At 40.6% G+C, this 13,604-nt stretch overlaps 1 protein-coding gene across 1 annotated transcript in view; it reads left to right on the top strand.

Annotated features, from left to right (window-relative positions):
• Nucleotides 1-9,617, top strand: part of XYLB (xylulokinase) — a 92,109-nt gene extending 82,492 nt beyond the window's left edge. Inside the window, exons 18-19 of the mRNA XM_069859284.1 lie at nt 577-671; nt 9,257-9,617. Of these exons, the coding sequence (XP_069715385.1) occupies nt 577-671; nt 9,257-9,340 (179 nt within the window). The 3' untranslated portion in view covers nt 9,341-9,617. The remainder of the gene's footprint in view (nt 1-576; nt 672-9,256) is intronic.
• Nucleotides 9,618-13,604: the final 3,987 nt, after the last annotated feature.

The following is a 13,604-nucleotide window of genomic DNA, read 5'->3' as shown; positions in this document are numbered from 1 at the left end:
ATGAATGAAATATTGATGGCAAGGGCTCCTTAATAATATTACAGTGTATGTCTTCAAGTAGGGTGTTCTGCAGTTAGCCTCGGGTTCTTAGCAGGTGTAACAAGGAACTCCTGAAATGCTGCGGTTCACCTGGAGAACAAAATGCAGTAGTAGCAGAACTCTGCTATTAATCTGCTTCCTTATATATATATTTAGTTATTTGTAGCATATTTTCTTGACAGTGTTTTAATTTTATTTCCTTTTTTGTTTAGTGACATTTTGTCCTTGAATCTCTTATATTTTTGCTGCTGTTTACTGTATTGTTGTAGCCATAAATAATTACTGATGTTGCTAAGTAGCGTTTCTGCTGCTTACCAATTCTCCTGGGTACAAATTGAGTGATTGGCAAAAACTCAATCAGAATCCCCACTTCCCGGGCTAGCATGTTGGTATGTAAGATCTTCTGCCATTTATCCTTCAGTCTTGAATGCTGACCTGACCAGGGATGATCAATATTATGTATTAATTTGCCAGGGAGTTAAGGCATATCCCTCATTGTGCTTTTTGCATTGATCAGGATCATGATTCTCATTGCAGGGCTTGTAGCTGAGATGAATGTGTCCTTGGCTGATGTTGTGAAATTAGCACCAGAGCCTAGATTGGCTGTTACACCAACCACTGGGGCTGAGGAGGTAAGCAACCTTGGGATTACCGTTTCTCCTTTCATTTCCTCTCTGCTTCAAAATGTAGTGGGTTGCTAATTTTTCTAGTAAAATAGGTTAATTTAAGAAATTCTTAGTTACACAATTCTTGTTGTGAAGATTGAATTGATTTTGGGAGATCTCTAGTGTTGTAATGATGTAATAATCTGAGTGATCGTTCCATGCAGGTCTGTGAGAGTGATTGGGGCTTTTTTTTTTTCCTATCTGAGTGTGATCAGAGAGCAAAATATTTTCCTGACAGAAAAAAAGTTATAAAACAGGTTGCATTTGGATACAGATCAGTCAAGTTGTAACTGATAGTATTGATGAAATAGTCCTGATTTCTTTGTGGGAAGCAGCGTGGAAAAAGGTGTGGTGATAGTGCTTTCTGGCTTCTTGGAAAAAATCCCCCTAAATCCTTCCTGTCTGATTTTAAACAGTGGTCAGCAATCTTCACTTGTAGCTCCCAGATGGTAAGTATACCAGCAGGGAGGATTCATTAGACACAGGTCTTGGGTACCATGCCCCTCCTGGGAATTTGAGCACATCTGAAGGCGAAGCTTAAGCTTTATAAGGCCACATATATAGAACAAAAAAAAAACCCCAGTCATTGTTGCTATGTGGTTCCAGCCCCTGTAAAACCAAGGAAGGAATTGTTATCATATTCTCCAGTGCAACCCTGCACTTCTCACTAACAGGTGCCAAAGGCCTTAGTTTACAACATCTCCTGAAAGATAATGTCCAGTAATAAATAAACAATACAATATAGCAAGATTCGTAGAGAACACACATTTAAATAACCCAAGGTGAATCTAGCTCTGTCTTCAGCTGTGCAGAAACTTATTTTACATCAATACAGCCTTACACTCTCCGTTTATGAGATTTGGATGTGCCCTAACTATGAGCAACAAGGTTTTACAGCTTTTATTTAAACTGGGAAATTAATGATCTGCCAAAACTACTAACTCCCAGCTACATGTATAGTGGAGCACCAGATATCATCATGAGTAATAATAGAAATGATCATGCTGCATTGTGCCTGCCAGCATATTATTTAATTATTAACTGAGATGGAGGAGCTCAGTAATCGAATAGAAGTCCCCTTCAGAAATATTAAGACATTGAATAATTTAAACTTGATTGATCTGATCTCATTTACTCAACCTTCCCCCCTCATTTTATAAGATAAAATAATTAACAGCAATGGCCTGTGTCGTGTGTGTTGCAGCTGAAACCTTCTGCGGGGAATACACTTCAGGAGCAGATCCCTGGTGTCCGATTCAACCTCACGTTGCTGCCCTGTTCCTCCCAAAAATGCTGTCTGCTCAAAAGCTGCTGGGCTAGCTTGTCTGGAGATGGAGAGAGCTCAGAGACCTGCTTTTGACCCCCTGCTGCTGCTTCAGCTATAAAACTCAAGGGCAGGGAATACAGCTGTCACTCACAGGGGCCTTTCAAGAGCAGCAAGCACCTTGTACCCCTGCAGGGGCCAAGTAACCTGACTGCAAAGATCAGGGAGGAATTCATTTACCTCTTTCTATTTTGCTGTCTGCATAAAATGGCCTGGAAGCTAAAAGAGTTAATTATCTCCCTCTCAATACTTCTCTTTTCCTTTTCCACGTGGTTAGAACTGGCTCTCGTAGCACATCTTTTTATTAGTTTTCAATGATGTACAGCAATGAATTATTGCCCCAGCAGACAGGAGTGAGTGATAGAGAGGGCAGTGGCCAAACAGCAAGCAAAAGAATAACCGTTCCTGTGCTTTAGCTTAGCTTGCCAGCTTCATTCCGTTAAAAGCAGCTTCTTGCAATTCCATATTCCACGGCATCTTTTTTTCTTCCTGTCTTATAATTTTGCATTTGATGGTGGATTCCCTGGCTAGTTTCATGACTGTGAAACTGCAGAAAGCCAGGGGGCCTGTCAGTAATAGAGTGTGCTAGCCTGAACAGTGCAGTAAAAATACATAATGTGATGAGTCAGTTTGATTCTGTTTTTTACAGAGCTGCATCTCCCTGTCCATCCAATTTCATTCTGTTGAGGTTAGAGGCTTTCACTTAAATGACGGTTCTTTTTATAAACTTCAAAGTCATCCTGAGGTTAAGTTCTGTCTCACTGAGGAGGTCTTCTGAAAGAGTCTAGCTAACCAATGTGAAATTCCCCGGACCACTTTCCTACATTTTGTGGATTGCTATAGCTAAATCTTGGCAGGATAGAGAAAAAGCAGGTCATAACACAGCAATCTGCTCTGGTTTCATCCTTTCTTCCTGGTATAGGTCAGAGGCAACATGTGTTAGATCATTGGAGGGAGGAATAACTCTCACAGACAGAGGTCAAACAACAGTTTGTTGTAGCTTCGTTGCCAAGGCTTGTGCATTCAGTAGGACTTTCCAGGAACCAAAAATGCAAAAATTATTGTTTTGGTTGCTGAAGGATCCTTTGTAGTAATGAGAGTGATTTCAAAAAGGGAAAGCAGGGCACACAAAAAACCTCTTCTGGTTCAATTAAGATGATGGGCAGGTAAAATAGTAAAGTCACAAGATGGGAGACAGAGCTTGTGATGAATAATGACTTAGTAGTGGAAACTGAGGTCCTATAAGTTCCAGCTTGCCTGGAGTTTAGTAATAGGATGAGAGGGAACGGTTTGAGGCTGGAAGAGGGGAGATTTAGATTTGCTATCAGGAAGAAAGTCTTTACTGTAAGAGTGGTGAGGCACTGGAACAGGTTGTCCAGAGAAGTCATGGATGCCCCATGCCTGGAGGTGTTGAAGGCCAGGCTGGATGAGGCTTTGAGCAGCCTGATCCAGTGGAAGGTTTCCCTGCTGGCAGGAGGGTTGGAGCTGGAAGATCTTTAAGGTGCTTTTCATCACAAACTGTTCTATGATTCTATGAAACTCAATTTTATCCTGTAGCAGACCATCCTGCCTGGAAGAGACCATTGGAAAGAGAATCAATCTCTCTCTGTGGCTATGACCTTAAGTCTCTTAGTTGAACCTGATCTCACAGTCTGTTTGTAGTGTGTGTGGGCTCACCCAGCTTGAACTTGTTTCTAAGTCTGTCAAGACCCAAACAGGTTATAAGTTATTCTGGTAGTAACCATCATCTTTGGTCACTTACTCAACCAGGCTAGCTGAAGTCAGTCATCTGTGGGTTAACCTGATGAATTCTTCTCCCTTGTTTTCAGAATAGCAAAAATTAAAGAGTCATCTCGCCTCTTTGAAGCCTCCTCTCTCCCTTAAGGAAAAAGATTAATCAGAACCAGTATGCATGACAGAAATAACCAGGAGATTGTAGAGCAATAAATATATGTTAACAGACAGAAAGAATCTATTATTCTGGCATTAGAATTCAGCTCTATTTTAGTAATCTATTAAAACAGAGATGGTTGGCTAGTTGATTAATTAAGCAAAAAGGCACAAGAGAGAACATGATTATCTAGAGTTGATCAGTTGTGTTTATATGGGCCATGTGCCTATGTTGTACTGTCAGATTTATTGTAATATTATTGTGTAGGATTTTGTAGGGAGAAGGTGTAGTGTAGTTGGCTACCTCTGTATGTGTAGTTTTTGATTGTATTATTGACTATACTGAAATGTATTAATCCTGCAAAAGTTTGAGAAGGGCTAATGTAACAGGTTTTCTTGACTTTGGTGAATTGCCTTGTAAGTAGGTGGATTTATAGAAGTGACCCTGTCACCCAGGAAGGTTATAATGTCCTATTTATTGATTTAATATAATGATATTTTTGTTGAGTTAGATTTTGGAGGAGGGAGGTTGTTTAGGCTGGTAATTTAGTGCAAAGTAGGTAATAATAACACAACCACAAGAAATATAATAGGTATTGATGGACGTTTGATTAAGGTGATTTGTGTAGCCAATAAGGTTTTTTTTTTAAACCTTATTTAGATTGATTGATTAAGATAGGCTTGCAGAATAAACATCTGAAGTAAATAAAGTGAGTTTGAGGTGTGGTTCCTTGGAGGAGTCATCAGAGTGTTTCAGCACACTGTCGTATACTTTCTGCTTTAAAAATATACTTTCTGTGTTAAGAAAGGTGAACAAGTCCTATGATGTAAAAATAAAACATCTGTATGTCTTCATTTCTGAAGCAAATCTCTGAGTAATTTGAATTTGGTTAAAAAAAAGGAACCTTTCAAAAGTAGAAAGCGTTTGCGAGAGACTGATTAATTTTAATCTATTCAGGGTAGATTAAATGTACTCAGGTCGCTTAAAATCAGATAATCATCAGCATCATCTTTGTAATTTGGAAATTTTGAATTGCTGCAGTCATTGGCTAACACAGCATTGCAGGAGATAGAAGGGTCCATGTGGATTGTCACTTGTAGTAATAATTCGGAGCTGGTTTTGCTTTAGGAGAGTGAGAGGGGCAATGTCCCGTTGTCCCAGACTTCGTACAAAGGAACAGTAAAAGCCCTGCTGAGTTCATAGGTTTGGTACTATGGTGAGATATAGTATGAGGATGACGTATTTTATCTGTACTTGAGAGCAAGGTAACGTTTATTTGAATACATTTTCTAGGGAGGGCAGGATAAGTTATTCTCTGTTGTAATGCAGTATTTATCATGAGCATTTTCTTAGTTATTTGTGGGACTGGTGGACTGTGGCCAGATTGTCCCAGGAGAGACATTTAGGGTTTGTAAATGAAGCCATCAAAGTACAGCTCATGTTGTGGAGTAGACTATAGATAAGCAGGAGAGGAGGCTTTAATATAACAAGGACAATTAAATTATGGACAATAATAAGGTTCATGTTGTGGTATGTGTAATTACTTTTGTTAAATATCATGATCTGATATATTAGGTTTGAGGCTATGACAGAGAGCGAATTTATTTTCTTGTGTTTTTACGCATCATTGAGAGTTCTTTATTCCCTTTGGACCTAAATTATAAAAATAAATCTATATAAGTGACTCAGGAAAAAGGCTCCTGGAATTGCTTAGGAGGAGTTGCCTGAGGTTCTGTGGAGGTAGTTCAGTTGTGGCAAACTTGGAGAAGTATCTTGTATAGATGCAATTGTGCACATGGTCAGGCCATGTTCTTGGTTGGTGCAGTTTGGCTTTTTCTTCTCCTTACTTTTTGAGCTGCACTGCTTTGGCCCTAGAATTCAGCTAGTGTCAAGCTGGCGTGTAAAATACTGCTTGCAAAAAATTTGTAGTATTGCTGCTCTTACCATAGAATCATAGGATCATTAAGGTTGGAAAAGAGCTCTAAGATCATCCAGTTCAGTTGTCAGCCCAACACCTCTATGCCTGCAACACCGTGTCCCTAAGTGCCACGTGTACATGCTTCTTCAACACCTCCAGAGAAGGAGACTCCACCACTTCCCTGGAAGCTGGTTCCAATGCTTGACCACTCTTTTGGCCAAACAATCCCAGTTTCCTCAGCCACTCCTCATAAGACTTGTTCTCCAGACCTTTCACCAGATTTGTTGCCCTTCTCTGGACACGCCCAGCAGCTCCATGTCCTTGTAATGAGGGACTCAAAATCGAGCACTGTGTGTTCTAGGTGTGGCATTATCGGTGCTGAGTATAGTGGGACAATCACTTCCCTACTCCTGCTGGCCACGCTGTTTTTGATACAAGTGAGGATGCTGTTGGCCTTCTTGGCCACCTGAGCACAGTGCTGGTTCATGTTCAGCCGGCTATTACCCATGGTGTATTATGACCCATGATGTACTGGTGATATTACAGCCAAATTCCCCGAGGAAGAGGAATTTAAAACTTTGGCTTAGCCCTCTGAACTGTGCTGCTTTTTACTGCAAATGAACAGGAACAGACAAGGAATATTCTTAATTTTTTGCATGCATTTTCTTCAGATTGTCCACAGTGCAGCATTCATTTACACTAATGGCTGGGAAGCTTATTGCAAATGCCTAAATTTTCTCAATTAGCAAGCTAAGTACTGAAGTCCAATAAACAGTGTAAGAAACTATATCAGTAAATGTGATCGTTCATTTATTTTGACACATTTTAATTTAGAATGATGTATTAACAGTAGTGCTTCCCAACCGTCTAGTGCATGCACTGTTGTGTATTTTGTAAGAATATTGCTGGGTAACCAGTATGGAGCCAGCTTTCTCAGTGGCTGAGCTCACATACCAGTGCAGCTCTGTGTGCTGAATCTTCATCAATAAGTGCCTAGGGTTTATCAAATTTACAGAATAGCATAGTAAGAAATAGTGAGGCTGTATTATAGATGCTTCAGTGAATAGAGGAGATGTTTTTCTTTGACATACTGATACTCCCAGTATAGCCATAGTTGCCTGCTCAGTATTTTGTTTACTCTGATGTGCATATTTAGCAGAAATGGGAGCAGTAATGTTGTTTGGGAACATGAATAGAATAAATATACATACTTCACTGAACCCCCGAGGTCCTCATGTAGTCAGTTAAAAATACCATGCTGAGTCATGTGGCATTTCATTATAGTGGTGTATTTTATTTTCTAACTTCATAAATCTGCATAATTCTCTGTGGATCTCAGTATCACTGTCCTGTGGTGAAGAGGAGTTGGAGCACATATGTGTTAAATGACTTGCCTGGCATCACTGAATGAGTCTGTTGCAGAGGTAGGAGTGAGAAGGTTTCTCTATTTTAATCAGTGTAAGTTTCAGACACCGTAAGCCTCAGTTAATCACCATGAGGTAGGTTTAAAAAATGTCTTGTTGAGGCTTTGACTACTGAATAGTGTCTCCATTTGCTGTAGGTGCTCCTTCTCTGCTTCCCCTTGGTATACTTAATCTGTTGAAGAAACGTACTTGAACTTATGTAACATCTGATACGTAAAACGGAGGAGTTGATCATAACAGGCAGAGTTTGTCCATTAAGTTGTTCTTACCTGCCATCGAGGAAGATGGAAGTGGGAATGAAGAGATAAATCCATGACTTGCTCTTCAGACTTGAAATCGTTGTTCAGGAAGCGACACAGAAACTGGATATTTTGCTAACTCCTAAAACTCAAGCCCAAAACACGCTAGATGAGAAAAAACTCTTGATGTTTTCTTTCTTTCATCTCAGAATATGTGACTCTAAGAGACACTGCGGCTACTGCAGAGCTGTGTATAAAACTGCACAAGAGCAACCCTGTCTCTTCCTACAACCTCATAGTTTACTCTTGAACATCTTCCTCTTGAATTTTTCATGCATATACGGTTGTTCGCTGTGGCTCTTATCTGGAAAAGGATAAAATGCATTAAATGCTGGGTCTCACTTATTGATGAGAACAGTAATTCAGTTTACTGTGTATGATTCATTATGGCTCTATAACCTCTCTGAACCTGGAGCCAGGAGTAAGACTGCCCTGATTATGAATAACCTCAGTGCAGAGAGCTTGTAGACTGGACTGGCGGCCAGTAGGATTTATTGCGGCAGGGATATGACCTTATGACATCCTCCTAAGGACTGCTCGAGCCTGCACCAGACCCCACACTGGCTCCTGGCAGTCCCATCTCTGTGCTCGAGCCAACAGATGAGCGAAGCTGTCCTGGTGTGGCTCGTCAAACTACTGATTTTATTAGGTGGACAGTTAAAACTAGAAAAAGGAGATAATGAAGAGGGTATATCTCCCAAATCTAGATGAAGCATAATTTTGGGTTGGAGCTGGCAGTAGAGCTAGGCTCTGGTCAGGATTTTTGCTATGTAATCTGGTCACATATACACAGCACTTCTGTGATATGTCCTGTGATGAATTTGAAACAGAGGAAAAAAGAGATATAATGAATGACACAAATCCCTACATGGATCTTGCTCATATCCAAAGTATAGGACTTGTTTGAATCTGGGGTTATAATCCATTTGACACTTGACACTTCTTTTTATGATTGTAACAATCTGCATCTAAAAATTCCTGGAGAATTCTAGTTAGGGAAATGAAAAAAACAGCTGCTCAAATACTCAGTGTAGTTGTGGAAAGAAGTTGGGTCTGCATTTGTATCCCTGGGCCTGGGATCAGGGAGCAAGGAGCCTGGCCATGGTGGGAAAAATAATGGTTGTGGAAGATGTGAAAGAGAGAAGCAGCTCCAATAGATATGGGAATGTGAAGTGTACTTCAGAAGGCCCTGGTCAGCATATTGTCCAAGGAGGACCTTTCTGACAGGGGTGTTTGCCTGTGCTAGGAGTGGCAGTGTGCTTATCAGCAAGGCAGGGGAGGAGGGGATGAAGGCAGTGATCCATCCTGTGGAGCGGAGGGAGGCAAGGACAGGAGTTCTGCCTGGGTGATTAGGACAGCTATTACTGAGGGGGCATATCAGCTTGGGAGAGGTGACTTTAGCAGAGCTGCTTTCTCTGGAAGTAATGACTTCTGCTTATAGCAAGAACAGCATCACAATAAGAACGACCTGTGTGTGTCATAAAATTAAGTTGTAAAGAAGATAGTAAAATGGGATGTGACATTTGAAGAAGGAAGTCTCTGCAGCATTTTCTTGAGCAAATGGGGAAAAAGACCCCAAATCTTCAGGTACCAATGAAGATCTGCTTTTTCCATGTCTGAAGATGTTTTTAACTGCAGAGTGATTTAAAAATCTAATTTTTCAACCTAGACGTATTTATTTCTTTTTCCTTTTTAGGTCTATCATCCACTTCTGAAAAGATATGCTGAGCTTGAACAGAAGGTTATCTACAACTCAACCTCTTCTTGTCTTGCGAAATAGAAGCTAATAAAATTTATAAGTTGGCTGAGGAGTGGACTTCCAAGGAGAAGATCAAAAGAGATTTGCTTACAATTTACTGGAGCTGCTTAAATCATTTTGTTCCTCTTTGTAGACAAATAATTTTTAAATGTCTGGGTTTGGTGTATTCATGGAAAAAATTACATTGTGATTGAAAACCTGATTAAAAAAGTATCATATTGCTCTGTGTGTTTGTGACTCCAGTTTTTCTTGGGTACTTTTCAGATACTGCTTGCTGTCTTGGAATAACTGGATGGCAATCTCAAGTCCCTTGTATACATGAATCACTGCCCATCTCTATGAGCTTTGATTCCATGTATTTAGCATGCTGGCCTCTGCATACCTGTCTAGCACAGTATCGTAATTCCACAACTTCTCCTGCCTCAATCTTTTGAAACGATCTTTCTGTACATCTGTAACTTGTCTATGTTTATATCTTTGCTGACATGAAGCCAACAGAAAGCATAAGCACACTGACTTTCTTTAATATGTGGAGATTGATGGTGTGAAGGCTGATTAAAGTCTTGAAAGACTGCCTGGGATCATCAGAGAAGGGGAATTCTTGTTACATGACGCTATGGAAAGTCTATTGTGTGATAAAACATGATGTGGTTGGATTTTACAAATTGTGGGAAGCACAGAAGTGTTATGTTAGACGGGCACTTGACACCTGCACAGCGTTCTACTTTACATGAGTTTTGTGAAGTAGAAGGTAAGGAGACAAATGTGGGAAGGTTTACCCATTTCCTTTCTGTTTCAAAAAGCAGAGTCAGTTCCATCTGCACTCCAATTTGGGGTTATACTGTTTTCCTTTCCATGTTCAGGTGGCATGGCTGTGACATTCTTTGTGTTGTCCTGAGTGCAAGTGCCATAGTAGGGCTGTGATCCCAACAGGGCATGGAGGTCAATGTTCTTAATACCAACAGTATCCCATTTACTTCTTGGAGATCTTGAGCAGAACTGGTGACTATCTTGCTCTTTTGCTACTCTTTCATTTCAAATGTTTTAGACCAGATGAGGTAGCTTCTAGCTGAGACAATCTTAAGGGAATATAAAAGTCAGGAGATCTTCCTATGGAGTTGTCTGGAGTTGTAGAAATTGGGTGAATATCCTAAATCACCCAGTACAAGTGAAAAAACTTTACTGCACCAAGCTGCAGTGCTGGTATCTTTCCCTTAGGATAAAATTTCTTCTGGGAATAAACCAGACTTGTGTAATGAACATGACTGAAGCTTTTCCTCCCTTCTTGTAGAAGTTGTAATGTGCCAATGGAATAAGCCAGGGAATTGTAGGGAATAGAGGATCTCTTTATTGAGTATTGAGAGCTGGATTATGTCTCTGCTGGAGGTAGGTGTCTGGAATTCGTATTCTTCACATTACACTGGCATAGGAGGACTCTCCCTGGCCCCGCTGCATCTCCACAGTGAGGGTGGGATCCCCTTGCCATAGCTCAGCTCGGAAGTGGTAGGGGAATGGGCACATTCCTCCTTTGCTCTCCCTTTTATATTTAAGTGCTTCATTCATGAGTACAAACAGTGCCTTTTTTTTTTCGTTCACAACTGAGTAATTGTAACTTCTTTTGATATTAGCAAGATTACTCAGGAAGGTCAAGAATTACATTTCTGAGTTTCTAAAGCAGGCTCCTTTTAAGCAATTGCTTTAAAAGGTGGCATTACAAATACACATCTATCTCTTTTATGTGCTTATTATTCTGGGTCCCAAGGTACAGTGCTAAAATGTATAATACTTCTCACAGGCCTCCACCGTCAGCAGTTGCTTTGTCATTGAGCAAGGCTGTAGAGAGACACAGAAGGATTCATCAGCGCAAGTTAAACTATGCCTACTGGTTTAAGCAGGATTGTCATCATCATTAGTCTTCAGTTCTGCCTGGTTACCAGTTTGTCATGAAGGTTAAACCACACAGGGAAGAGATTTAGAGTGTTTTTTCTCGTTTTGTCCAGTTTTGGTGAAAATTTGTTCCCAAAAAGAGGTTGAGTTGTGTTTTCAGAGCGAGGAGACTGATGTCTCTTGCAGCTTTGTGGTTTTATTTGCCTGTGAAATGGGAAACTCAGGGTCAGTTCCTTACTCAGCTGAAGAACGTTAAAGCTCATGTTTCCCAGCTCATAGTACGTTAGAACATTTCTAGATAATAGATTGTCTCCTAAGAAAGTGTTATGTGGTGCTAGAAAGGTGTTGGGTAGATGGTTTAACTGCTTTCTGGGCCTGAGTTCACTTTGGGTTTGGGAGAAGGCTCTCTTTGGCTGGGCTGGGGCTCTCTGATATGTCCCATGTTAATATTAAATAACTGTTTCCTCAGGGTAGCTGATGCACTGTGTGCATGTTGCAGGAGTCCCTGAGAAAAGACTCGATGCAAGGCTCTGAAGGGCCAGGAGTTGAGCACTGCTAAATTATAGTATTGCTGTGGTGATGGGTTTATTAGGGCTGGCCTCTGAGGAGTATAAGAAGTATAAGTGTCTGGAGTATAAGAATTTATAGACAAGTTCTTTTTTTTTTCGGCTCACCAAAGTCGCACATGTTCACTGACTAGTGTCAAATAGAATAAGACTCAATAAATCTCCACATAGAAATGTCCTTTGAAGAAATGCTGCTTTAAGACTTCCACCACTCTTCTTTTTGTCTTTGCTGGAATGCACATGCTGAGGAACGATGTGCTTCTTGTTCTCACATGCATATCTCTTTAAAAAATCTCCTAGTGGTGGAAGGATCTGGTGCCTTTTGGTTTCCAAAATCACGTGGTTTTTTTCCAGTTTGTCTACCTGGTGTTATTCCAGTTGACTGGAGTAGAGAGGCTGCTGACTTAATAATCGTCTTACCTAACAGAAATCTAAAGGCAAACCAACATCATCTAGCTCAAGACATTTGATGGAGGTTGAGTCCCTCCCCCGTAAGTGACTTTACAGTTTTTCAAGGTGATCAACATGGCAACTCCATCTTGTCTAGACTAAAGGTTAGCTTTTGTGTTTAAGGACCAGCTGAATTATTCCCAGTCTAGACTAATCTGCTGGAAAACCGAACTCATCTGGAAAAAAAAAACCTTGATGGCAGTAAGGAGGTTGTTTATTGCTGTCTGACCTGCAGCTCCTGTCCCGCACAAGCAAACCCACTCTTCGTTAGAGGTGGGTGGTGGAGTTACATGGAAAAATCCAAGCAGCTTCCTTAACTTGATGGTTCTTTGCCCTCACCAGTCAATCAGAGCTGCGCTGGATTCACCTACAAGCTCTTGGTGTACTATGACCCAAAGATAAACAGTTTTCTTTGCAGTCTGAAGTCTTTAAAGTCTTTTGTGCTGCAGCTGGAAACAAACAGGAAAAGATGTTTGCTTTTTCTTAAGGGATCAGTCTGAGAGAGCTGGAGCTGTGATTGAATAAGTAAGGTACTGAAAAAAGTCTATGCTCTGTCGGTGCTTTAGTAATTGAGCTGAATGCTGCCATGTGCGATCCCAGTGGGACCTTTTTGTTTTTCAGCTTTCTTTTCCTTTGGAGTTGCAGCTACCACAACAGATCACAGAGCGGCACAGTGAAGGATGTGCATCTAAAGCCACAAAAAGCCAAAGCAGAACTTTCAACAAATCATTTGTTTTATCCATATTTCTGTCATCTTGATCCCCAGACTGCTGTGTGCAGGTTAGTAGGTGGGGGAACAAGAGAGTAACATTTTAGAGTATTAAACTGTCTGCTCTTGCTGCTTGCCATGAATATGGGGCCAAGTTATAACCCTTTCCCTAGCAGAAAGGTGGTAATTCAGATTTTTCTTTTCCTCAGCTGCTGACTTTTCATGTATACTTTAGGATTTCGATTCTGGTGATGTCTCAACCCTTGGTTAAAATTGAGGTAAAATTGGCAAACAATTTAAAAACATGGTGAAGGATGATTAGCAGGTGGGTGGACATTCACTCAGATTTTGGGGCATCACTATCCTGTGAGGAGTATTTCCTTAAGTAGCTTCTCTGTTGTCCTGATTCCACTTGGCTTGAAATTCTAGTATAGGGTTTTACACTTGTGCAAATGGAGTACAAAATCTTCCTTTCACTAAAGGATCTTACTTTGTTATTACTTTACAGTCATTTTGTGCAGGTTAAAATCACAATGTGATGTGTGGGGCAAAAGAATTCGAGATGAATTATTTTTTTTTTTGTAACCCACATTTTTTCTGAGCATGTCTCTGAAGTGTGCAAGAAGGACATCTTTGACTGGGATATTCAGAGTAGCTACAGCCCCTGCTCATC

This window comes from Phaenicophaeus curvirostris, chromosome 6 (genome assembly GCF_032191515.1).
Source record: "Phaenicophaeus curvirostris isolate KB17595 chromosome 6, BPBGC_Pcur_1.0, whole genome shotgun sequence".
Taxonomy (NCBI): domain Eukaryota; kingdom Metazoa; phylum Chordata; class Aves; order Cuculiformes; family Cuculidae; genus Phaenicophaeus; species Phaenicophaeus curvirostris.
Note: the sequence above shows the minus strand (reverse complement) of the source record. Positions and strands in the feature narration are given on the sequence as shown.